A 26,240-nucleotide genomic window follows, 5' to 3' on the forward strand; every position below is an offset into this window, starting at 1 on the left:
AAAGAATCTTAATTAACCCGACTCATGGTGGTCAGAGATTCACAGTGTGTTACGCTAAACTTAGCTTTGAAAAGATTAGGATAATTAGTCAATCTCTCACCAGTACTCTGGCTCCCTTAGTGATGAGGTCAGCAGGTGCTCTGAGCTCTGATTGGTTCATACAGGACAGGAGGCGGTACACCCAGGCGTTCGAGCACAGCCATTGGCTGAAGTTGTGAGCAAATGCCAGCGGATACTAAAATAACCAGATACAGAGGAGAAAGAAAAAAGAAACGTCAAACACTGAGAAAAACAGAGTCCTGGACACTCATTTATTTATTTCAGCATTAAGTTTACTTGCAAAAACACTCACTGTGTTTTAAATGCATTTTGCATTCAAACATTATATAGTGCTTTACTGGCTGACAGCCCAAATAAACAGTAATGTAAACTGTGTGTGTATGAGTGTGTACCTGTTGGTGCAGGTAAGTGTTGAACAGTATCAGGTAGATGTAACGTTCCAGACTCTGCAGCGCCCTCTGGAGGAAGTACAGTTTAGTGCTGCTTCCCTACGATAGAAAACAATCAATTATTGCTAATGATGCTCAGAAAAACAGCCAAGAAACCGAAAAACGGAAAATCTGACAGTAAATAAAACAGTTTACATAAAATAAACTTACTGAAATTACTACATTATGTAGCTACAGTGTGCACTGTGATATAGTGATGATCTGTGTTATCTGGATGCTTTTTCTTTTCTTCTGTCTCACCAAAGCTTTGACTGTGGATAGAAGTTGGTGTTACACGTGACGCTGCGTTCTGGTCCAGTTATTTACCACTATTGTTACTGCATTTTTAACGATTTTGGGCCCTGAACAGATGGTCATTAACAAGTATTACCTCATTACCAGTTTTGATTGGCTCTTACTGAGGGCATGTAAAAAATACCTTAGCGGTAAGAAGGGACCAGTGCGCTCATCACTGCTATGGTAACTTTATGAATAGAACTTAATTACCATAATTTAACACACACAGCTTAATTTTCGTGAAAGCATCCTTAAATGTATTAAACATCATCCTGAACTGAATTGAAACTGAACTGAACGCAACTGAAGTATAAGTCCAGCAGAATCAGGGACGATCTATGGCTATCAGAGCTAGTCCTTCAGTTCCTGCCATACATGTCAGAACTTGGTCAAAAACAAGGAAAAAAACCATGTTTTATATCAGAGTGAACATTTTTTGTCTGTTCTAGATCTGAAGTGTGACAGACATTATCATATATCTGAGCTTGTGTGTATCAGTGTTACAGTCACTCTTTCAGTAAAGAGTCCTGCATAGAGCTGCCGCCGCTGTTTTACATTCCTAATAACTAACCGGAACACTGCTTAGACTACGGCTCATATTCACAGTCAGTGATGTACCAAGAACTTCCAGAAGGACGAGACTGACGTCCTACCCATTGTAAATCAAAGCCTGGTTTGTTGGTTCCTCTGTCACTTCATAATTTTGTTGGTAGTTAATGTAACATATAAGGCCTTCAGTCCAGCTCCTGAACTCCTAACCAAGTCCTCGCCTGGCTGAATCTGTCTTCATACCACAGAGAAAGGAATCCTAATTGGACAATTTTCTATTTTGGGGTTTTAATATTACTTTCCAACCAAAACTGTTTAATATAATAAGAATCATTATTCCGTATCTGAAGGCCAAGAAGGTCCAGAGAGTTCCCCACTGACAAGAACTCACTAAAAGCCAACGGACAATCTCCCTCCTGAAACAATGTTGGGTAGAACTCAATAATAAACGGAACCGGAGAAACTCCCTCCGGCTATGAGGGGTAACAACTTCCTCACCTGAGACTGGTAATCCTCTACGATGGCTTCTAGTTTCTTCTTGTTCTCGTAAATGGCTCCTTTAATGTCATGCATTTCAGAGCACAGCTCAATAGCACGGTCCACCTAGAAAGGAGGACAGGAGAAAAGATGAACACTGATCCTGTAAGCCTTAGCAACCACCTGGGATACCATTATAATGGCCTACCAAAGCCTTAGCAACCACCTGGGATACCATTATAATGGCCTACCAAAGCCTTAGCAACCACCTGGGATGCCATTATAATGGCCTTCCAAAGTCTCAGCCACCACCTGTTCCCTCACAAACATTCTGTATTTAGTTTACAGTAATGACTGAATAATTTGTGGTAGATGTTGAATTTTTCACAACAGTTGCTGAATAATTAGAGTCGATACTAAATAATTCATAATATGACTGAATGCCTGTGTTTTAGTGTTTAACACACTGATATTCTTCTAGAATGCACTAGAATGAACGATGGAGATCAGTAATGAACGACTGCAGCGATGATCGTGATAAAACAAGTTCACTTACCTCATCTACGATTTGTTGACCGTTGGGCAGTTTGCTGATGAGGGTCTGGATGACCTGGAACTGGGCTTTCAGTTCAGGCTTCACCGTTTCCTCAGTTCTATGGTGAAAAAAAACAGTAAATATTATTCCAGTATTATTAAAAGGTTATTATATTTGACAGTCAAGTAAAATAAATTTTGATTTATGAATCGAAATATTTTATTACAAGTATTGTTATAAACATCTGGTTTGAAGTTTGTACCAAAATGATGATAAAAAAAAATAAATAATAATAATAATAAGAATAATAATAATACATTATAAAGAAATTATTCTAGCATATTATAGCATAAATGTGTATTCCTATGTTAATACATCATAACACTCATACATAAATATTTATCAACATTTTTATTTAGTTTTTATGTTTTTTAACATAATTATAAAAAAATACATTTATATTTGCATTTATTTGTAATAAGAATAATGACAATAATAATAATAATAATAATAATAATAATAGTTGTTGTTTAAGTGTTTATAGGCTTACTGTGTGTCAGTGGGTGATGGTGGTGGGGGTGACTGCGGAGGGGGCGGAGCTCCTGTCAGTCGCTCCATCACCAGCGTTCCCAGAATCATCCCCAGATTAGTACGACCAACACCGACCTGACAGCTAAACAACAGAGCAGGGAGCGGCCTGGACTCGTCCCGATTCAGAGAGAGAGAGGGGTTCTCCTACAGACAGACAGGCAGGCAGGCAGAGAGAGAGAGAGAGAGAGAGAGAGAGAGAGAGAGAGAGAGAGAGAGAGAGAGAGAGAGAGAGAGAATTAAAATTTAAATCTAATGACACATTTGTAAATTCTCAGGTAAACAACATGTGGGAATTTACTCCCACATAAACAGAGAAATCAGAAATAATATATGGATCGATCATACACTGTATGTCTTCTGTATGGATCACACATATACGTCTGATACAAATACAGAAGGATTTTCTCCAAAATGGAGAAAAAACTTTACAGGAGAAGGAAAAAACCTATTTTACTTTTGACGTAAGTCAATGGAACCAGAATTATTTCCAAGTCATTTTGGGTCGTTTCTTTCAGACAAATGATGTCAAAAACTGTAAAACGTCAAAAATGGAGATACAAGGTTTTCTTCCAACAGCAGCGATATTAAAGTACTATATGCCATCCCATATTCTATCATATTGTTAAATATGTGCTATACTTACATGTTTGAATAAGCTGATAAATAGCTGAAATATATGTCCTATATTTAAAAATGGCCATATGCGAAATGGCAGCTGGATATAAGGGGAATCTATACATGCTAATATCACATATTTGAAATCCATCAATTCAAAATCTACTTTTGGATAAACCCCAGAATGAGTGTGGATTTGTTATTGTTTACATTTTTTGATATATAATTATACAAACTGCAATGAGACTACGGCAACACCAACAGCCTAAAAAAGTCCACTCCCAAAAACCTTCACTGCAAGCTTAATACAGAACCTCCTGCACAGCAGCTAAAAACACTGACAGTGCTGCAAAAGCACTGCAGTGTAAATACTGACCGAGAAAGGTCAGGAGGGTCCTGGTGAGAAGTTTACAGGGTTTATTTCATTCATTTATTATTTTATTTATTATTTTATCTGCAAGAGCGACACGTCCAAGCTTTACAGCTTCATACGATATCTGTACTTCTTTGTTAAAACCCAGTGTTTAAAGGTCTTGTTGGTTTGTTATTATCCTACTACATACTGATTTTCTTGGCGGTTCCCAATTCACACTGAACTGGGCGTAAACTGGCATGCTGACAAAATGAGTTTGTGCCTGGACCAGTTAGGAAGGCAGTGGTTTACAGATGCATTCACACAGGAGCTCTTACCCTTAATATGTTCACAAAGGCATCAAACTGCTCCTCTATTGGTGCACCCTCCATAGGCAGGGGCAGTCGGTAGTACCTGCAGTAGAAACGGTCAATAACACAGTAATCAACAATCAGTACAGTCAATACACATCTGAACATCTACAGAGTATGAACATTCTTCAACTGAGCACCACAACAGTCCATAAAAGACCACTGCTCTACAACAAAACACCATCACTCTCCACCAAACATCAATATTTTCAACCAAAACACCACCATTCTTCAACCAAAACGCCATCATTCTTCAACCAAAACGCCACCATTCTTCAACCAAAACACCATCATTCTTCAACCAAAACACCATCATTCTTCAACCAATACACCATCATTCTTCAACCAAAACACCACCATTCTTCAACCAAAACACCACCATTCTTCAACCAAAACGCCACCATTCTTCAACCAATACACCACCATTCTTCAACCAAAACACCACCATTCTTCAACCAAAACACCATCATTCTTCAACCAATACACCACCATTCTTCAACCAAAACACCATCATTCTTCAACCAAAACGCCACCATTCTTCAACCAATACACCACCATTCTTCAACCAAAACACCATCATTCTTCAACCAATACACCACCATTCTTCAACCAAAACGCCACCATTCTTCAAGCAAAACGCCACCATTCTTCAACCAAAACGCCACCATTCTTCAACCAAAACGCCACCATTCTTCAACCAATACACCACCATTCTTCAAGCAAAACGCCACCATTCTTCAACCAAAAACGCATCATCTTCAACCAAAACACCATCATTCTTCAACCAAAACACCATCATTCTTCAACCAATACACCACCATTCTTCAACCAAAACACCACCATTCTTCAACCAAAACGCCACCATTCTTCAACCAAAACACCACCATTCTTCAACCAATACACCACCATTCTTCAACCAAAACACCACCATTCTTCAACCAAAACACCATCATTCTTCAACCAATACACCACCATTCTTCAAGCAAAACGCCACCATTCTTCAACCAAAACGCCACCATTCTTCAACCAATACACCATCATTCTTCAACCAAAACGCCACCATTCTTCAAGCAAAACGCCACCATTCTTCAAGCAAAACGCCACCATTCTTCAAGCAAAACGCCATCATTCTTCAACCAAAACACCATCATTCTTCAACCAAAACACCATCATTCTTCAACCAAAACACCACCATTCTTCAACCAAAACACCATCACCCTCCATCAAACCCAGCATTCTCCACCAAAGCACATCACGCCAACCAAATTCGATTCTCCACACATTCTCCACTCAAATATTGTCATGCTCCACCTAATACCAGCATTCACCACCAAAATACATTATTTTCTGCCAAACACCATTTTCCAACCAAAACACCATCATTCCCCAAACAAACACCATCATTCGCCCACCAAAGCACAGCATTCTCCACCGAACACCAACATTCTCCAACCAAACACCAACATTCTCCAACCAAACACCATCATTCTCCAACCAAACACCATCATTCTCCACCGAACACCATCATTCTCCACCAAAGCACAACATTCTCCACCGAACACCATCATTCTCCAACCAAAACACCATCATTCTCCATCAAACACCAGCACTATTTACCAAAGCACATCACTCTCCACCAATCACTATCAGTTTCCAACCAATACTACCACATTCCCCATTTAAACACCATCATTCTCCAAGACACCATAACTGTCCTGCAAAACACATTCTCCAACCAAACACCATAATTGTCCAAATAACCAACCAACATTTTCCACTAAACAACGTCATACTCCATCAAATACCATCATTTTCCATCAAACACCATCATTCTCCACCATCGCATCAGTTTTCTAGTATAAAATAGTACACATGAAAGTATTATCTATCAATAACAGTAAGAATGCTTAGCTAGTAAACCGCACCTGTATGCAGGCATGGTGAAGAGCGGCCTCTTGTAGACCTCCTCAGTGACGTGGATGTCCTCTTCACAGGAGATGGAGATCTTCTGGGGCTCGTCTTTAAAATGCTCGATGTCGTTATAGACGTAGAAAACATTCTCGTTCAGCCTGGCAAAGTCATGGAGCTGAAAAGAAACACAGTCAGGTGACAAACACATAAATAGCATGTTGTGCCTGTGTGTTAGTGGTCATTGGTAACTGGTTGAAAATAGTGGGCATTTATTGAGAATTTCCAAATGTCAGAAATTGAAATATTAAACATGACTGTTTTTTTTTTCCATGCAACTAGTGATGCTGGGCAAACTGTAATGTTTCAGTTAAATAAGTCGTTTTCATCAATCGTGTTTAGAGGTGATATAAAAAAATAAAAAAAAGCCTCTGGTGAATTGTTTACTGACTAATATCTCCTATTCTTCTATGAGAAGCATTTATTGAGGTTGTTTAAGGACTAATATCTTCTATTTTAGTGTATGGGAGTGTTTACTGAGGTTGTTTATGGACTAATATCTCCTATTCTAATGTGGTTATTGAGGTCATTTATGGACTAATTTCTCCTATTCTAGTGTATAGTAGTGTTTACTGAGATCGTTTGTAGACTAACATTTCCTATTTTAGTGTATAAGTGTGGATATTGAGGTTGTTTATGGACTAATATCTCCTATTTTAGTCCATAGTAGTGTTTACTGAGATCGTTTATAGACTAACATTTCCTATTTTAGTGTATAAGTGTGGATATTGAGGTTGTTTATGGACTAATATCTCCTATTCTAGTGCATAAGTGTGGATATTAAGGTTGTTTATGGACTAATATCTCCTATTCTAGTGCATAAGTGTGGATATTGAGGTTGTTTATGGACTAATATCTCCTATTCTAGCGTATAAGTGTGGATATTGAGGTTGTTTATGGACTAATATCTCCTATTCTAGCGTATAAGTGTGGATATTGAGGTTGTTTATGGACTAATATCTCCTATTCTAGTGCATAAGTGTGGATATTGAGGTTGTTTATGGACTAATATCTCCTATTCTAGTGTATAAGTGTGGATATTGAGGTTGTTTATGGACTAATATCTCCTATTCTAGTGTATACGTGTGGATATTGAGGTTGTTTATGGACTAATATCTCTTGTTTCCATGTATAGAAGTGATTATTGATGTTTTACATGAACCAATATCTCTTATTGTAGTGTATAAGAACATTAACTGAGGTTGTTCTCCATAGCATGTGAAACATAGCCTGATACATATCTGTACAAACATATCTGACCTCTTTCCGGATATTGAGCTCCAAGGTCTCCACTGGAACGTCCTTGCTCAGGCCATGCAGGTTCTCATGTAAGTTCTCCTTCCTCCGTGGGGTGTAGGGAACAAAGTTCTCCTCCAAATGCAGAAATAACAACGGCTCCTCACGCACACAGAAGAAAATCACCTCCTTTAGAGAAGAGAGAGAACAGTCAGTGTGTGAAACTTCTGCCCCGGCCAACTGTAAGTGCTATTATTGTGAATTAGTAGCATCTAAGCACAACAACAGCTCAGCTATGAGGAGACAGACCACACATTCCAGGAGTTTCAAACTGCAACATTAGAACAAGAACTGTTCTTCATGAAATGGGTTTCCATGGATGAAAAGCGCCACCACTGGACTCTGGAGCAGTGGAAACGTTCTCTGGGGCGATGAATCAGCTTCTCTACCTGTCAGTCTGATGGACGAGTCTGGGTTTGGCGAATGCCAGGAGAACCTTACCTGCCTGACTGCACTGTGCCAGCTGTAAAGTTTGGTGGAGGAGGGATGATGGGCTGGGCTGTTTTTCAGGGGTTGGGCCCTTCAGTTCCAGTGAAGGGTGATGTTGATGCTACAGCACAAAGACATTTTACAGTTATACACTTCCAGTTTTGTGTCAGCAGTTTGGGGAAGAGCCTTTCCTGTTCCAGCATGACTGAGTCTCTGTGCACAAAGCAGCTCCATAAAGACATGGTGTGACCAGTTCGGTGTAGAGGAACTCCAGTGGCCTGCACAGAGCCCTGACCTCAACCCCAGTGAACACCTTTGGGATGAACTGCCAGGCCTTCTCATCCAACATCAGTGTCTGACCTTACAAATGCTCTTTTGACTGAATGCTTGATGCTCCAAAATCTTGTGCAAAGCTTCCCAGAAGAGTGGAGGCTGTTATAACCGCAAAGGGGGGCAACTCCACATTAATGTCCATGGGATTGGAATGGGATGTCCAATAAGCTCATGTAGGTGTGATGGTCAGGTGTCCACATACTTTTGTTCATATAGTATATATCCAACTCAACTGAGTGTACATGCAAAATTTGTCAATTTTGTCTTTTCCATTAAGCCCTTTTTCCCCCCAATCAAGACACAGTCGCAGTGTCAATGTGTAAGGAAGGGAAATGCTGAGTATTCATCTTACGAACAAGCTTAGAGTTGAACTGAAGTATGTTTTATAACATTATATAGTGTTTACTGGAGTCATGTAGCCGATTTGTTCTCTTTACAGCTGGAAAATAATGGTTTTAAGACGTGAATGCATTTCTATGTTTGACAAACACCATGGGAAACATTCTAATTTAATTTCTGAGCCCTCTGGGGGGCGCTAGTGGCCCATGGGATGCATAATGAAGAGCGTGGCTCTTATGGATCCAATTCCATGTTGTGTGCACTTACAATTCATCAAAACATGATAACATATGAGTATTCCTGTATTCTGACCTCGTGGCCTTGGCTCTGCAGCTTCTGCAGGACCTGTTTGAAACCAGCCAGGCTGGGCTGGCCCATGCCGAACAGCGGGTAGCTGCCTTTGCTCTGGCGGAAGTTTGGAGCGCCGCACGAACCCGTCGTGTTGAGGACGTCCGCCTTGCTGAACACGTCCAGCACCATGAAGTAGGAACCCTGAGGAGGAAAACACGATTGAGCTTCAGAGAGAAAGAAGAAATTCAGCGAAAAGTTGATTTTTCTTCACTTTTAATATTATTTTGCTAAGTTTTAGCTACATTTGAGCTGTTGTTTCACTTCTATTATTCTTTTGTTTATTATTATTTTTTTTTTATCTTTTTATTTTCATTTTTTACTGTCAGTTTGTCTTACATCTCCTATTTCTTAATTTATTTCATCAATTGTTTTTATTTTTTTCCTCCATATCTGATCTGTTATTTATTAAGCTACTATACTATTATAATTGTAGTTTATTGATTTCTTTATTTTTTTTATACATTTTTTGCACTATGATTACTATTACTTTTTAGCACTTTTTTTTATTTTATCATTTTTTTATTTATTCTATTTTTTTTACTTAACAACTTCTCAATCCCTGATTTCTGTATTGACTCAGCTACACTGTAAATGATGGTCTCCCTCAATGAACTCTGAGTTTAAATAAAGGTTGATTGATTGATTGATTGATTGGTTTGCTTCTCTAGTTTTAGTGCTGGAGCTACGAGGCTAATCTAGCTAACAAGTAATGGATGCTCATACTCCACCAAATAGCATGATGCTAACTTCAAACATAAATCATCACACACTTGTCTCAAACTGTGTGGAGGTAATCAGTATTTCTAAGAGTCTTGATTATGTGGTTTCTAACACTGTATGACTCTCTATAAAAAGACTTTCTATAAATACATCATACAGTCTTTAAGCAAAAGTCTGAACTTAAATGTTGCCTTTTTTTGCTAATTTTAGTGAACAATTTCTGTTCTTTTTATCACTTTGAAAATCAACAAAAACGTAATTTGACTGGGGTGCTCAAATTTCTGCACACAGCTAAAAGCATCCGGAAGCCTGAATTTTGCCAATATTTCATCTAATTTTTATAGATGACAACATTGTTGAAACTTTCTTTTAAAAAGTGATGGAGAGTAAAAATAAATAACATAAGTAATAAATTATATATATATATATACACACACACACACACACACACACACACATACATACATATATATATATATATATATATATGACAATAATAAACCAGCAAAACTCAGCTGTGTCAACAGTGATGTTAAAACATGATACCAGCAATAAAACTAGATTATTTTCTCATTTCAGCCACATTCAGACAGGATTAACATAAAAAAGAATAAACGCTGCTGACGTGAATAACGATGATTAACACTAATGTTCCACTCGACACTGTATCTGTAAAATAATGACTGTAGACTGAGGTCTGATACTGCAGCGTAACATCCACTTCTGTACCTTCAACTGTGTAGGTTACAACAAAGGACGGTGAAGTTTGCCTTCATACAACACTATAATGTGGGCGATTTGCTAAAATGGTCCATTTCACCCCTCGCCCCTACCACTGAGCCCTTAGCCCTCTGTTTTGCGTGTTCACATCTAGGGGTAGGGTGTCCCGATTCTTGTTGAGTTAGAGGAGTAGGGTGAAGTGTTGGGGCTACATGATCCTCCAAATGGAGGTTTTTCAGAGACTCCAAACAGAGAGTTATGAGGAAAAAAGAAAAACCGGCAAGATGGAGAACAAGAGACCAACGAAACACACAAATGTGAGAATTTTCTCTGTAAAAAAATTACAATAACCACTGTTTTATCTTAGTTTAATGTAGCTTCAAAGTCATTTTCTTCATAACAAGCATAAAAAAATCGCTAACAGCATGCTAATGTCTCGGTAGCTAGCTGGCTAAATTTCCTGTTCCACCTTAAATAGTCCAGCAGTTCTGACGCCTGAAGCGCCAGAATGTAACTGCTGCTCCATTTAAGGTGGAACTGGAAAATTCTAACAAGAAGCTGGTGAATATCTGACTTCAGCTTCATATCACTGAAGAATTATGGGTGATAATAAATAATTGCCCCCCTCTTTGAAGGCATATGATGCCCTAAATGTAACTAAAGCCCAGCAGTGAGGAGCTGAACTTTACCCTCCTCTGCTGTCACTGCAGACTGGCAGGGTCGCCTACAGAGCAGCGCTGGTAGCTGTTAATGAAGTGATGCTCTTTTTATTTGAGGGTCCCATTTCAGAGGGAAGATTTCAACCACTACCCTGTAACTCAGTTCCGAGGGGTTAGGGTGACACTTGAAAACAAGGGGTAGGGGTAAAAAGAAGAAATGGGACTGGGCCCATGATTTTTATGCAGGACAATGCTCCATCGCATGCATCGAAGGACTCCACTGTGTGGCTAGCCAGTAAAGGCCCCCTTCCTCACCTGACCTTAACCCTATTGAGAACTTGTGGGCCCTTCTTAAACAGGTGGTTTACAGTGCATCTCTCTGAACAGCGTCTGGGAAGCTGTGGTTGCTGCTGCACAAAAAGTTGATCGTCAACAGATTAAGAACCTGACAGACTCCATGAATGAAGGCTAATGACTGTTATTGAAAAGAAGGGTGGCTATTTGTTTATGAAATGTCAGAAATGTTTATTTGTAAATTTTGAGTTGTTTATTATTCTCACTTTAACAGAAATAAACAAGTGAGATAGATTTTCACATTTTTTTTCATTAAGTTGCCCAATAATTCTGCACACACAGATATTCTACTAAGAAAGCCAAAACCTCACCTTTATTAACATTTAGGACTGACCGAGGGCTCTGAAGTTGTTCAATAATCAAATTAATCCTCAAAAACACAACTTGCCTAATAATTATGCACACAGTGTACAGTCAAGATGACTGTAATAACTACAAGCAACTACAAAGCAAGTTACCAGCTACTATTACAAAGCAAAAAGCCTCTTCAATATTATTCACTCTTTCAGTTTTCTTTTCACATAAAATGACAGGAAAAGTGGTTACGGTTCCTGTTCTGCAGAGGAAAAGCGCTTACACTGCACTTCAGTTTCATTACGGTACAGATTAATCTCAACATCTTTCAGATATTTCAGAGAAGCGTTCACAAAGATCTCAGAGTTTCTGTTCATTTCCTTAACAAATACTAAATAAATAAGTGAATAAATAAATAATAATGACGATTTAATACATTCTATTGATAAAGCTCGTCTCAGTGACACACAGGCGTAGATGTTTTCTACACACTTAACACCTCAGACATATCAAGCAAGAAATTCTGTAATTCAGTTCCTATAAAGCTGATTTTTGGCTGCAATGCAAATAAATGTTGACAAAGTGAAATTCAGATATTTACAACATCACTACTGACCAGAAAATCTGAAAATGTTTTTTTTTGTAAAACTTTTCTACACTGTAAAAAGTGCAGCAGCGCAGGTTTGAAGATTTGAAGTGCTGCTGAACTGATATGAAATTTTGCTTTTGTTTATCTAAACCAGGGCTGTCCAAAGTGTAGTCCACCATTAAAAGTGAAGGGGACAAACCAGGCATCTCAAGAAATGTCAGGGACCAGATCAGGCAATTCAGAGTGTGAGAGGACAAAATTATATATTATACATTATATGCACTACTTACATAGCATTTTAAAAAAGCTATATAAGGTCAATTTCACAGCATTGCAGAAGATGGAAATAACTGACTTTCTCAAGTGAGGCATTTCAAAAAGTGGTGGGGACAAAATTAAGCATTTCAAAAAGTGGTGGGGACTCAAAAAGTGGTGGAGACAAAATTAAGCATTTCAAAAAGTGGTGGGGACAAAATTAAGCATTTCAGAAATTGGTGGGGACAAAATTAAGCATTTCAAAAAAGTGGTGGGGACTCAAAAAGTGACGGGAACAAAATTAAGCATTTCATAAAGTGGTGGGGACAAAAGTAAGCATTTCATAAAGTGGTGGGGACTCGAAAAGTGACGGGAACAAAATTAAGCATTTCATAAAGTGGTGGGGACAAAATTAAGCATTTCATAAAGTGGTGGAGACAAAATTAAGCATTTCAAAAAGTGGTGGAGAAAAAATTCAGCATTTTCTAAAGTGGTGGGGACAAAATTAAGCATTTCCTAAAGTGGTGGGGACAAAATTAAGCATTTCAAAAAGTGGTGGGAGACAAAATTAAGCATTTCATAAAGTGGTGGGGACAAAATTAAGCATTTCAAAAAGTGGTGGGGACAAAATTAAGCATTTCAAAAAGTGGTGGGGACAAAATTAAGCATTTCCTAAAGTGGTGGGGACAAAATTAAGCATTTCCTAAAGTGGTGGGGACAAAATTAAGCATTTCAAAAAGTGGTGGGGACAAAATTAAGCATTTCCTAAAGTGGTGGAGACAAAATTAAGCATTTCAAAAAGTGGTGGGGACAAAAGTAAGCATTTCAAAAAAGTGGTGGGGACAAAATTAAGCATTTCCTAAAGTGGTGGAGACAAAATTAAGTATTTAAAAAAGTGGTGGGGACAAAAGTAAGCATTTCCTAAAATGGTGGGGACAAAATTAAGCATTTCCTAAAGTGGTGGGGACAAAATTAAGCATTTCCTAAAGCGGTGGGGACAAAATTAAGCATTTCAAAAAGCGGTGGAGACAAAAGTAAGCATTTCCTAAAGTGGTGGGGACAAAATTAAGCATTTCCTAAAGTGGTGGGGACAAAAGTAAGCATTTCCTAAAGTGGTGGGGACAAAATTAAGCATTTCAAAAAGTGGTGGGGACAAAATTAAGCATTTCCTAAAGTGGTGGAGACAAAATTAAGCATTTCAAAAAGTGGTGGAGACAAAATTAAGCATTTCCTAAAGTGGTGGAGACAAAATTAAGCATTTCAAAAAGTGGTGGGGACAAAAGTAAGCATTTCAAAAAAGTGGTGGGGACAAAATTAAGCATTTCCTAAAGTGATGGGGACAAAATTGAGCATTTCAAAAAGTGGTGGGGACAAAATTAAGCATTTCCTAAAGTGGTGGGGACAAAATTAAGCATTTCCTAAAGTGGTGGGGACAAAATTAAGCATTTCCTAAAGTGGTGGGGACAAAAGTAAGCATTTCCTAAAGTGGTGGGGACAAAATTAAGCATTTCCTAAAGTGGTGGGGACAAAATTAAGCATTTCAAAAAGTGGTGGAGACAAAATTAAGCATTTCCTAAAGTGGTGGGGACAAAATTAAGCATTTCCTAAAGTGGTGGGGACAAAATTAAGCATTTCAAAAAGTGGTGGAGACAAAATGGAGCATTTAAAAAACGGGCAGTACATTTTTAAAAGCTACATAAGCTCAAATTCACAGCACAGCAGAAGCTGGAAATGACCGCCTTTACTAAGTGAGGCATTTCAAAAAGTGGTGGGGTCAAACTCAAACACTTACCTCTTAAAGCTGACCCTCTCCCCCCACCTTCACTGCTGATAGCAGTGAAAAGTGAACAGACTGAAAGGTACACAAACCGCCGTTTCTTATCTGTTTCTGACTTCCGGTCAATCTGAGTAGCGACACGTCGACAAACAGAACCTTAACGGCCAAACAAAGCTGCGCAGGAGCCGCTGAGTGACCGACAGAGCGGGAGGAGACTTCAAAGAGTTAACACTGAGGCGCTAACGCTCAACTCAACATCTCCCTAAACACATCACAACCCCAGGAGCTTCATTAAACTCTCTCCGGGGTCCTCTGGGTAGAACCGCACTGCGCTCCACGGCATCTGAGCCTACTGACCGATTCACATCCGACACGCTGCAGACAACAAACACAGCAGTGACACAGAGCTCAGACGCTTCAGGGAGAAGAGTGGAGCCGTAAGAGCCTCACAGCTGTGCAGCGTTACTGTAAACGCCTTCTTCTCAGCTTGGAGAGAGAAAGAGAACTTTTACCTTCAGAAATCACACGATTGATCACGGAAACACGAGGAGAAGCTGTGTGGAAAGTGCAGATTCTGAACTTTCCGCCCAGATCACATCAGTGTTTTTACAGAAAAGAGGAGTTATTTTATTATGATTTTGAATCTGATTTAGATTTATAGTTGTGAGTCTTGTTTTTTGTGAAAAGAAAAAACATCCTTTACCCGTTTTTGTCATTTTTTGACATTAAAACAAACAGAAAACATCAGTAGTGCAGGTTCAGACCTGTTCACACGGAACATAAACCAACATTTAAATGTAATCTGTTGTGTAATTATGCATTTAACAATGAAAGGATGTAATTACTAGGGCTGTCAAATGTTTAAATACTCAACCACGATTCGCTGTTGTCGGGGAAAAAAAAACCTCGCATCTCCATTTTTGACGTTTTTCAGTTTTTGACATAATTTGAAAATACCTGTTGACCTTTACATTGTGTGTAAATTTCATGATGTCTGGACTAAAAGAAACAAAACAAAAATTCTGGTTCCATTGACTTACATTAAAATTAATGTAAGTTTTTTACTTCTCCTGTAAATTTATCATTTTGGAGATACAAGGTTTCTAACAATGGCGAATTGTTTTCACTCTTAAAAAACAGATGGTTCTTCAGTAAAACAGTGGTTCTATACATAACCATGAACACCGAAGAAACCCTATGCATGATTAGAGAGTTCTTTGCATTATGAAAGTGTTCTTCAGATTGATAGAGAATGTGCTATAGATGGTTCTATATAGACATCATAACAATAGCAACATTTTTTTGGTGCTACATAGAACCCTTTTCAAAAAGATTCTATATAGAACCCCATCTATAGCACATTCTCCATCAATCTGAAGAATCAGATTGATTATATATATATATATATATATATATATATATATATATATATATATATATATATATATATATATATATATATATATATATATTTTGTTTGTTACCATGTCTTTATTTATCCTACCTGCACCAGGAAGTGTTCGGGCATGGTGTCGGAGATCCGCCCCATTTTATAATGAGTCCTTGGCAATTCATCATGAATCTGGAACTCCTGCCTGCAGTTATAGCTGAGGAGACACAAACATTAGCACACATTACATTTGCAGCAATATTTATTGACTTTACTTATTCAATCATTTTACTTAATTTTCGGTATCATATGTATATAAATACATATAGTATGTATGCATTTAGTTTGTACATAATGAATTCATGAATAATAAGATTATACGACTAAGATTATAATTGTACATGTATTCTTTGCTCAAACATGATAATAAGAGTTTTTATATTTTAAGATAAGTGGGTTTTGTTGCACCTACACAAGTTCAAATTCACAGCACTGCAGTAGCTGGAAACAACTCTAGAATTCATAAGTTATTAGATAATAAGATTATTAGATTATAATCACACTTTAATAAACATGCATATTGTGTTGTACATGTGTAAATTATTACTAAATAATTAAATAAGCAAACTGAGGGAAAAATACTCTTGCTTCTGCAAACTTGTCTGCTTAGTTTTATTACATGCACTGAGTTACAGTAATTTAGTCATTCAATTCAATTCATGATTCAGTGAATTTAACAGATTTTCACTGATAGTATAACTACACAAAATTTCACCCACATTTTAGACCAATCAGAGGCGTTTTTCCTCATCATACCACATTTAATTACTGGGCATGATGAATGAATTAATTAATAAAGAAAACATATTAAAACCTAATCAAATATCTAAATAACTATAAAGTGAGTAAAAGGGGATCTAACCCGTGTAGTTTAGAAACAGAGCAGAATAAAGATGCGTCAATACAAAATATTGAAAATCAAATTGAATTTTGACCTCAAAATTGAAAATAGCAAAAAAGTGTTTATCACTATATTTACATACCAACATTAACATATGAACACAAGGCAGATATTCAAGCACTCCTTATTTTCATAATATAGAAAAATTATAGTGAAATGCAGCCCCAGCAAAGTAAAGATGAGCTAAAATATATCAGCACATCCTCTACAGAGGACACACTTAAATACAACACCTTTCTGCAAATTTTACTGCACAGTTTTTAATTTGCTTGAAAAAATTAAACATAAAATATAAAATGTTTCAGTATATTTACTATGCAACATTTTAGGTTTAATAAAATCTCCAAAATAGTAACTTTACAGTAGAGGGCAAAAACCTTCTTTGCTTTCAATGCAGGTTAATGGAAAGAGTTTTTATTCTAATTTATAGTTTATTCACAATTTTGGAGCATTTCTATTGGTCCAATCATCACGAAATTTTCACACAATGTAAAGCACAGATACATGCTTTTCATTGGACAGCGATGAAATATTATGTTATTCTTTTTCTAAATGAAAATAAGTAACACATCCTCTACAGACATCTCCACACTTTGATGCACACTTTCTGTTTATTTGCTGAATTTAAAATATTTGGGGGGATAAAACATAAATCATAAAATGTGGCTTCTGCAAAAGACACACTCTGTATTATATGTTTTACTTTTTCACCCCAATATGTATATAAACAGTAACTGTGCATCAAAATGTGCAGCGCTGTCTTTATAGAAGAGAGGTATCACTGGATACCAAACAGCGTTAGTATAAAATATTAGAACACAAAAACGGGGAAAAACAGGTGAAGCAACGGTTAATTACACTTAATAAAACATGTAATTTGACCAGGGGTGCACAAACTTTGCACACAACCATATAAATGATATAAATGAAGCAAAGCAGTGAAGAGCAGTACAGCAGGAAGAGGAGGTGGAGGGTAAAGAATGGAGGTGGGGGGTTTGGGGGGTTGAGGGGGTGTTGATGGGGGGGGTTTGTCTGACTTTCACACACCAGGACTGAGTAAACACCCTCCCACACAACCGCCCCCCCCCAACCCCCCCAAACACACACACTTCCTCCATTAGATCAAATATTGTGTGTTTGGGTGGAACGTCTCACATCAGCGTCGCTCTGCAGGACGACAGAGCGGTGAGGGAGGGTCTTATCTCCAGCACCGTGGACCACCAACCCAAACCCAAACGGGGGGGTGGGGTGGATTAGAGTCTGTGTGTGCTTTAAAACAGGAGGCGGGTCTTACGTGATAACGACGGGGGCCACCTTGTTGGTGATGATGGACTTGGCCTTGCTGTTGTGGATGCTGACCGTCTTTAAGGAGGCGTTGCCTAGTGACTGCCTGCTGTCCATCATCCCGTTGCCGTGCAAACTCTCAGGCGTGGTTGGGGGCGCAGCACTGGCAGTTGTACCCATAATCCACTAGCAGCTGTCAATCACATCACAGGAGAAATATTTAACACATGATTCCACTTTTCCTGATTGATCAGCAGCTTTTTTCACATTTATCATTATTTACTGTTTATTCTGGGTTGTTTATTTGATTAAATGACTGAACTTAAAGGACAACAAAAAGCTGCTATCTTTTTCCTATATGTGATAAAAAAAACATGCTAAACTTCACATCTTACTAATATTATGGTGTATTTTTACATGTTTGCTATTCAAATTACTAAGTTATTAAAATTGCAATTTAAAAGAAGGAATTTTCAAAATGTGAGAGCTACAATTTTCGTCACACCCTAAATTTCAACATTCAGCACTGCCACAAAAACTTTCACGTGTAAAACTGACCCTCACAGAGCAGCTGAACTGGCAGTTTGGCTACATTCAGTCCAAAACAACCGATGTTCTGCTCTTCTTGGTAAACTGTGGTCAACTTGTGTTAATCTTAAGTGAACTTTGGCCTCAAGTTTTCCCTTTAACCGTAAATGAGATGCATCTTTCCAGGTAATTATTTAAGTAAGAAGGGTAAAAAAAAGTAAGTCGAGTTTTACATCCTCAGCTTAAGTCTCAGCACAGATTTATAGCTTTAAATTTATACCTGAAGACTTTAACGGAAGCTTACAATGTAAGATGTTTCATGAAAGCAGCCACTGATTTAATTAATCAAATTTAAATCGAAAGCGCCACAGTGGTCCAAAAAAATCAATCTAAAACTAAAACTAACTAACTAATCAAAACTAAAATTAGTAACCACTGAAAACATAATTACCTTTTCCTACACAGTCATATTCATTTTCTAAGTGAAAAACTTTTCTGCACATTTTAATGCATAATTTCTATTTATTAGGAAAGTTTAACATTTTTGGGGAAAAATAAAACACAAAATATTCTTTCACAGCCCACATTTTACGTTTTTTTCCCTATATGCCAACAATGAAACAGTAACTGTGCATTATAATATATCAAGACACCAAAGTATTGCATCAAATTTTGAATTTTGTCTCATTAACCTGGAAAAACCAAAAACAAAAACCATTCAAACATCAAACATCAGGCGTGTGGAAACGTTCGGCCTGAATTTCATGTTGTTGTTCATTTTCTAAGTGAAAATAAGTTACAGAGTTACACTGCTGCACATGATAAAGCACAATTACTGTTTAATTGGTGAATTTAACATGTTGGAATAAAACTAAAACATAAAATGTGGCCTGTGAAAAAGTTATGGCACATTTAATATTGAAAAAAATAATACACAAATGTGTTAAACTCAGCAGATAAATAGAAATTTGCAAGAAAATTTTATACTGAAGTGTGCTGTCTGTTCAAACCTTTGCATACGATTGTATATGATTAAAAACGAGCTAATCAATCACCCGTTATCAGTCATTATTTGTTTAAGTGACTGACTGAACAAATGAGCTTAAAGCAAAGTCGTTACTTAAAGCACATTTTCACTTTTCTTCTGTCTGATCGTGGCCACTGTAACACCTGCAGATGTGAGGTGTTTACACACGTTTGTCGCTCTCCAGTCCTCCACTCAGCGGGATTAAACTCCCAGCTGGAGGGTCAATAACAAACATTGCGGTGACCTCACACGGCAGATAATTCATCAGTGGACACAGAGCCCAAAAAACACGGCCATTTTTGGTGTGTCCTCCTCGAGCTTCAGCTCGGCTAAAGACCTTTAGATAATCTCAACCTAAACAGTCTTTTCTAGTGCGCACCAAAACAAAAACTCAAAACCAAAAAATTCAGCCGCACTTGCCTAAAAACCAAAACTTAATGATTATATGTAATTCTCTATTTTTAAAAACATAATAATACTGACGACTATTTAAAGGGGATGATCACTGTGTTGGGAAAGAGAACTGAGAGAACTAGAGGACTGATTTGATTTTAAACAGCTTAAATAACCTTAAATATTAAAAGTTGTAAAATTATGAAAATACTATATTTCATGGTTTTCCACAGGCATCTAAAGCTGAACTCCAGAGCGCCCCCGCTATAACAACAGAAAACATTCTCCAACAGGGGGCGCAATGAGCACGCACGTCGCTTTAGAGCTTGTCAACTGAAGAGAAGAAACAGCCATGCACCCACACCAGCAGGATCTAACCCACACACGCTTACAGTAACACCATCAAAAACAGAGACTTGTTACCAAACGATACTGAGTTACTCAAGAAAATACAGAGTTACTCAGTATTAATTATGCAGTTTCCATTAAAGAGTTTCATTAATTCAGTTAATGGTTGAAGTGTGTCATACAGAGTGCAGCTGCAGCTGACCGGGTTTGAGTTTCACTGCTGATCTACTGGTCAAACTATGTCAACACGTCTTGAGTAAACGATCAATTTTAACAGTTTTTTTACAGGCCTGTTGAATTTTTTGCTTTAAAAATGAAAGTTTTGACCATTTTCAGTGTCTGAAACTGCAATGAATCTCTAAATGAAAACATGCCTAAGACACGGCAACAGCGAGCAACAACAAAACTCCCATCTGCGACACATACAATAGAAATAAAGCAACGTGCTGCCACTGGACACACTGGAAACTGTCATATGAAGCTGAATTTCTTATATAAACACTTTAAATAAAAAATTTAAAATGTATATATTTTCATATATTGACATTTATGCATATTTGGCTGTTATGGACATGTTTCTTCAAGCCCGGATGATGAATGTTGCTATATTCCGTGCTGGTGTATTCACCGACTACATGCACTGGAGAATATAGTCCCACTAGCGCATGAGGCTGCCACAGGGCAACTAAATATTCTTCTAATATTTAGGTTAATTATGCAATTTTCATTAGGAAAAACATTGAGTTTTCATATTTATTTGGTAATTAACTCATTAAAGGGTTAAAATCTGTACCCTACTTTAGAGGGCTCAATCAATCAATTTGATGTGGCAAAGACTTTATAAGAAGTGTTTCACCCCAGCTTATTGAATGAGGCAGCCAATTGGAACAGAGCTCATTTACATATAGATGATATGTCCAAAAGTATGTGGACACCTGATCATCACACCTCATTCCAAATCCAGAGGCATTAATATGGAGTCCACTCTTCTGGGAAGCTTTCAACAAGATGTTGGAGAGAGTCGGTGGGATGTGTGTGTCCATTCAATCATTTCAGAGCATTTGCGAGGTCAGACACTGATTGGACGAGAGGGCCTGGCTCACAATCTCCGTTCTAGTTCATCCCAAAGGTGAGGTCAGGGCTCTGTGCAGGCCACTGGAGTTCCTCTACACCAAACTGGTCAAACCATGACTTTATGGAGCTGCTTTGTGCACTGGGGCTCAGTCATGCTGGAACAGGAAAGGTTCTTCCCCAAACTGTTCCCACAAAGCTGGAAGCATAGAATTGGGTAAAATGTCTTTATGCTGTAGCTTTAACATCACGCTTCACTGGAACTGAGGGGCCCAACCCCTGAAAAACCACCCCAGCCCATCATCCCTCCTCCACCAAACTTTACAGCTGGCACAGTGCAGTCAGGCAGGTAAGGTTCTCCTGGCATTCGCCAAACCCAGACTCGTCCATCAGACTGACAGATAGAGAAGTGTGACTCATCACTCTGTAGAATACGTTTCACTGCTCCAGAGTCCAGTGGCGGCGCTTTACACCACTCCATCCGCCGCTTGGCATTGCGCATAGTGATCTTAGGCTTAACCGAAACACCTGAACTTAAAGGCACAGCAACAAAAAACAGCCCGAGATAAAGAGAGGCTGGAAAATAATTGGTTTTGGTACATAAAACCAAGCGGCAATTGTAAGTGGGTTTAACTAACTATATTAAAAACATAAGAGCCCTTTAAACAGAACGAATATTTAGAAAACACATTGTTTTTACTGTATTTTGCAAATGAACAGTGTTTCCGTAACTACCAAGCTTAAACGTCCAGGATCTGAACCCACTGCTGCTCAGCGAGACACCCTGAACAGAATGAAAATGCACTGGCCGATTTTAACACAACCCAAATATTTCTGCAGCCCTCATCCGTCTTCCACAGCAACCAGAAGCCTTACTGAGCACTCAGTGGATAAACAAACGCCACTAGCGCTAACACTCTCCCTCTCTTCATATCCATCTTTCTGTCTCCTCTCATTCCGGCTTTTTTCCCCCTCCTCTCTCTCTCTCTCTCTCTCTCTCTCTTTCTCTGGTGCCACCTTGTCTACAGAAACAAAGCAGAGTAGAGTAACTGCAAACCCTCTTAAAGGGCCCAGATCACAGAAAACCACACGCTCAGCACTTTCTGAAATGAAGGAGTTTGATATTGTATAAAAAAACACTGTTAAATTTTCAAAACATGCCATTCACTCTCTATCCCGATCAGGCATAACATTATGACCACCTCTTTGTTTCTACGCTCATTGTCCATTTTATCAGCTCCACTTACTATATAGGTGCACTTTGTAGTTCTACAGTTACAGACTGTAGTCCATCTGTTTCTCTGATACTTTGTTAGCCCCCTTTTACCCTGTTCTTCAGTGGTCAGGACCCCCATGGACCCTTACAGAGCAGGTACTATTTGGGTGGTGGATCATTCTCAGCACTGCAGTAACACTGACGTGGTGGTGGTGTGTTAGTGTGTGTTGTGCTGGTCTGAGCGGGACATGCACAGCAGGACTGTGTCACGGCCCTGACTTGGCCCACAGGCCCCGTGTTTGACACATAGGTTCTTAGGGATAGAGAGAGGTTGGAAAACGGTCATGTAGAAATGAAGTATGATTGTTTTTGGGACATAAAACCACACAAAAGTTACAAATGGAGTTACAAGTAAAATATAGTACAAGAAAAATGTCGGATATGGGCCCTTTGACCCCTTTTTTCCACTTCATTACACATCTGCGCAGCATCCTAGTTTCACCAAATACTCTTTTTTCATTGTTAAGCTTTGGTTGAAAACAAAATGCTTAAAATCTTAAAACGCCCAATAGAAAAATGATCAAATCAGGATTGTGTTCTCTGGGGTATCTATGTAGATACAGTTGAGCTGCTCTCCCATTGGTTAGGACTTCAGGAGCTGGACAGAAGGCCTTACAGGTTACATTAACTGCCAGCATAATTAGGAAGTGACAGAGGAAGCAACCAAACACGCATTAATTTACAACAGGGTGGACCCAAAAATGTCACTCAAATCCTTCTAAAGGGTCTAGATGTGTCCCTGACTTTGCCGTAGTCTAAGCAGTGTTCCGGTTAGTTGTTGGGAATGTAAAACAGCGGCAGCTCTACATCAGGACTCTTTACTGAAAGAGTCACTGTAAAACTGACACAAGTTCAGATATATGATAACGTCTGTTTCAAGCTTCTAATAAAACTTACGGAATATCTTTTAAAAGCTGTTTAATACGGAATGGCCAAAAATGCCCATGTGCACCAGCATTAGCTTAGCGCTAACATACTACTGGAAATCTCATAGGGACGCTAGTAGAAATTAGCATTATTGTAGAGGTGGGTTTTTCGTGTTTTTGACCAAGTTTTCACGTTTATGGCCTGAACTGATGATGTGAAAGAGTGGTAAATCTGTAAATCTGTAAATTGTCTTTGGGAAATATTTTAACTCACAATAGCCACGTTTACATGCAGCCTAATAATCCATTAATAATATTTTTTTTGGGCCAAAATCGTCTCAAGACAGTGTCGCAGTCATCAGGCAGTGAATTCATAACCACCTCATGTAGTAACTTTCTGTGAGGGAGCTTTTAGAGGTGGACGTCTGGTTCCTATCACCACCACTGTGAACAGTTCTGACTCAGTAAGTTTCTCTAGAACAGAGCGTTTCACACCAAACCACTTTGAATGACATCTCAACCATTTAATTATGCAGTAATTTGGGGGAAAATTACGCAATTTTTCTAATGTCTTGCCCCACAGTGTTCCTTCCTTAGAGAAGGAGAACATTTATGAAAGCTGAAAGGTTCTGCACTTCCTGAGGAAGGTGTTGCTGCATCGGAAGCTCACATCAGGTTAATACGCACACAGCGGAGGGATCAGGTCTAAGGAAACAGGACATAACAGGTGTCCTTCTGTACCTTCCTCTATAATCACCCCCACCCACAGACCACATCACCCACATACAGGGGGGATTAAGTAGCTGGGCGTTTTGGTGAGTCACTGTATTGAGGATTTCCTGCTGATATCAGCTCCTGTTTACTCACACAGCCTCTCTCTCGCTCTTCTAGGGGATCGAACGATCACAAACAGGTGTTGAGTAGGATCGTGCATGAATTTTGATATTCGAGTGTCTGACAGGTTCAGGTTCAGGGTCAGATATTGAGATAAGTGCAGGGAAGGTAAAATCAAACAGTGTAGAGCTGGAGGCTTACATTTTAGATGATAACGCTGTTGACAATATGATGATATTTTATTGTTTTTGTAATAAATTATGTCACAATATGCCTTTCTGAGCACTATGTGGAGATCATAAGCACTTAAAGGGCACTGACCACATGTTTCATTACAAAGAGAGCACAATCAGGCCCTGTTTAACTGGATTTACTGCAGTGCAGTTTGTGAAACACTGAATAAAAATTGTTGTTTGTGTACGTTTAGTATTATTACAGTATTTTAATTTAAGTGTCACTATAGGATCTATTTTGTCCATTCAAACCTAATAAATATCATAAAAATGATCATAATAATTATAATAATTTTTATTTATATAGCACTTTTTATGCCGGTGGCAGCTCAAAGTGGTTTACAGACAGGTGATAAAACATGAAATATCATGTATCATGAAAACAGCCTGAAATACTGTAATAATATATTTTTGCCAATATCGCCAAACCCAAAATTAACATTTGAAAAGTTGTATTATTAAAAAAAAATACACAAAGAACTGACAGTTTTCATGTGGGATGAGTAAACGAGGCTGCCCCTTCAGATGAGCTGAGCTAATGTTAATCAGCACATTGCTGGACGCTGATGAGGACCCGTCGTCTTCTACACGAGGTCTTTTCTCTGCAGTGGACAACGTGACAAGTTAATTCATTAGCAAAACATGTTTCTGGAACTAGTTACCGTCAGCTAGAGCAGGTAGTCTAGCCGCGCCATCTCTGCCCTCTTAGTCACATCTCTAACAAAGCATGCTGACCAGTGTGTTCACGGTCAGGCACGAGTTTCAAAGTAATAAAGTAAAATATACTTACACGTAAAACTTATGTTAAACTGAGACCTCCTCCTGACTGTGATTGGTCCTAATCGCCACGTTGTTCGTTCTGAGACCTCCTCCTGACTGTGACTGGTTCTAATTACCACCTTGTTCGTTCTGAGACCTCCCCCTGATTGTGACTGGTTCTAATTACTACCTTGTTCATTCTGAGACCTCCTCCTGACTGTGATTGGTTCTAATTACCACCTTGTTCGTTCTGAGACCTCCTCTGGACTGTGACTGGTTCTAATCACCACCTTGTTCGTTCTGAGACCTCCTCTGGACTGTGATTGGTTCTAATCACCACCTTGTTCGTTCTGAGACCTCCTCCTGACTGTGATTGGTTCTAATTACCACCTTGTTCGTTCTGAGACCTCCTCTGGACTGTGATTGGTTCTAATCACCACCTTGTTCGTTCTGAGACCTCCTCCGGACTGTGATTGGTCCTAATCAACGCCTTGTTTGTTGTGAGACCTCCCCCCGATCGCGATTGGTCCTAATTACCACCTCATTCATTCTCAGACCTCCCCCTGACTGTGACTGATTCAGTGCTCAAAGCGGCCAGTGGGTGAGGTGGGCAGAGGGCAGAAGTCCCAGTCACTGCTGAGTCATTCTGATCAGCTTCTGTGAGGACGTTTAACTCTTTGTTCTCTCTGATGTGTAACTGATAACCTCACATTCTGCAGGATTTGCACATCATTGTGACCTTTGGGCAGAATTTATACCAACGTTTCACACATACTCATCACTATAACCGTCAAATCAGATCAAAACAACAACGGAAACGTTTTACTGTGAGGATCCTCTTTTGAAGCCCGTGTCGATGCCCACTTCATCTAATAGAAACGAAAAAATCTATTACTCATTTTACGTTTTCT

The 26,240-nt window shown here is 38.7% G+C and overlaps 1 protein-coding gene across 1 annotated transcript in view; it reads right to left on the reverse strand.

Moving 5' to 3' along the window:
* Positions 1 to 18,174, reverse strand: part of pald1a (phosphatase domain containing paladin 1a) — an 82,589-nt gene extending 64,415 nt beyond the window's left edge. Inside the window, 11 exon segments of the mRNA XM_036571924.1 lie at positions 101 to 235; positions 453 to 548; positions 1,833 to 1,937; positions 2,368 to 2,464; positions 2,897 to 3,081; positions 4,243 to 4,318; positions 6,201 to 6,361; positions 7,504 to 7,668; positions 8,953 to 9,132; positions 15,864 to 15,966; positions 18,005 to 18,174. Coding sequence (XP_036427817.1) covers positions 101 to 235; positions 453 to 548; positions 1,833 to 1,937; positions 2,368 to 2,464; positions 2,897 to 3,081; positions 4,243 to 4,318; positions 6,201 to 6,361; positions 7,504 to 7,668; positions 8,953 to 9,132; positions 15,864 to 15,966; positions 18,005 to 18,174 — 1,473 coding nt within the window.
* Positions 18,175 to 26,240: the final 8,066 nt, after the last annotated feature.

This window comes from Colossoma macropomum, unplaced genomic scaffold (genome assembly GCF_904425465.1).
Source record: "Colossoma macropomum unplaced genomic scaffold, Colossoma_macropomum, whole genome shotgun sequence".
NCBI classification, from domain to species: Eukaryota; Metazoa; Chordata; class Actinopteri; order Characiformes; family Serrasalmidae; genus Colossoma; species Colossoma macropomum.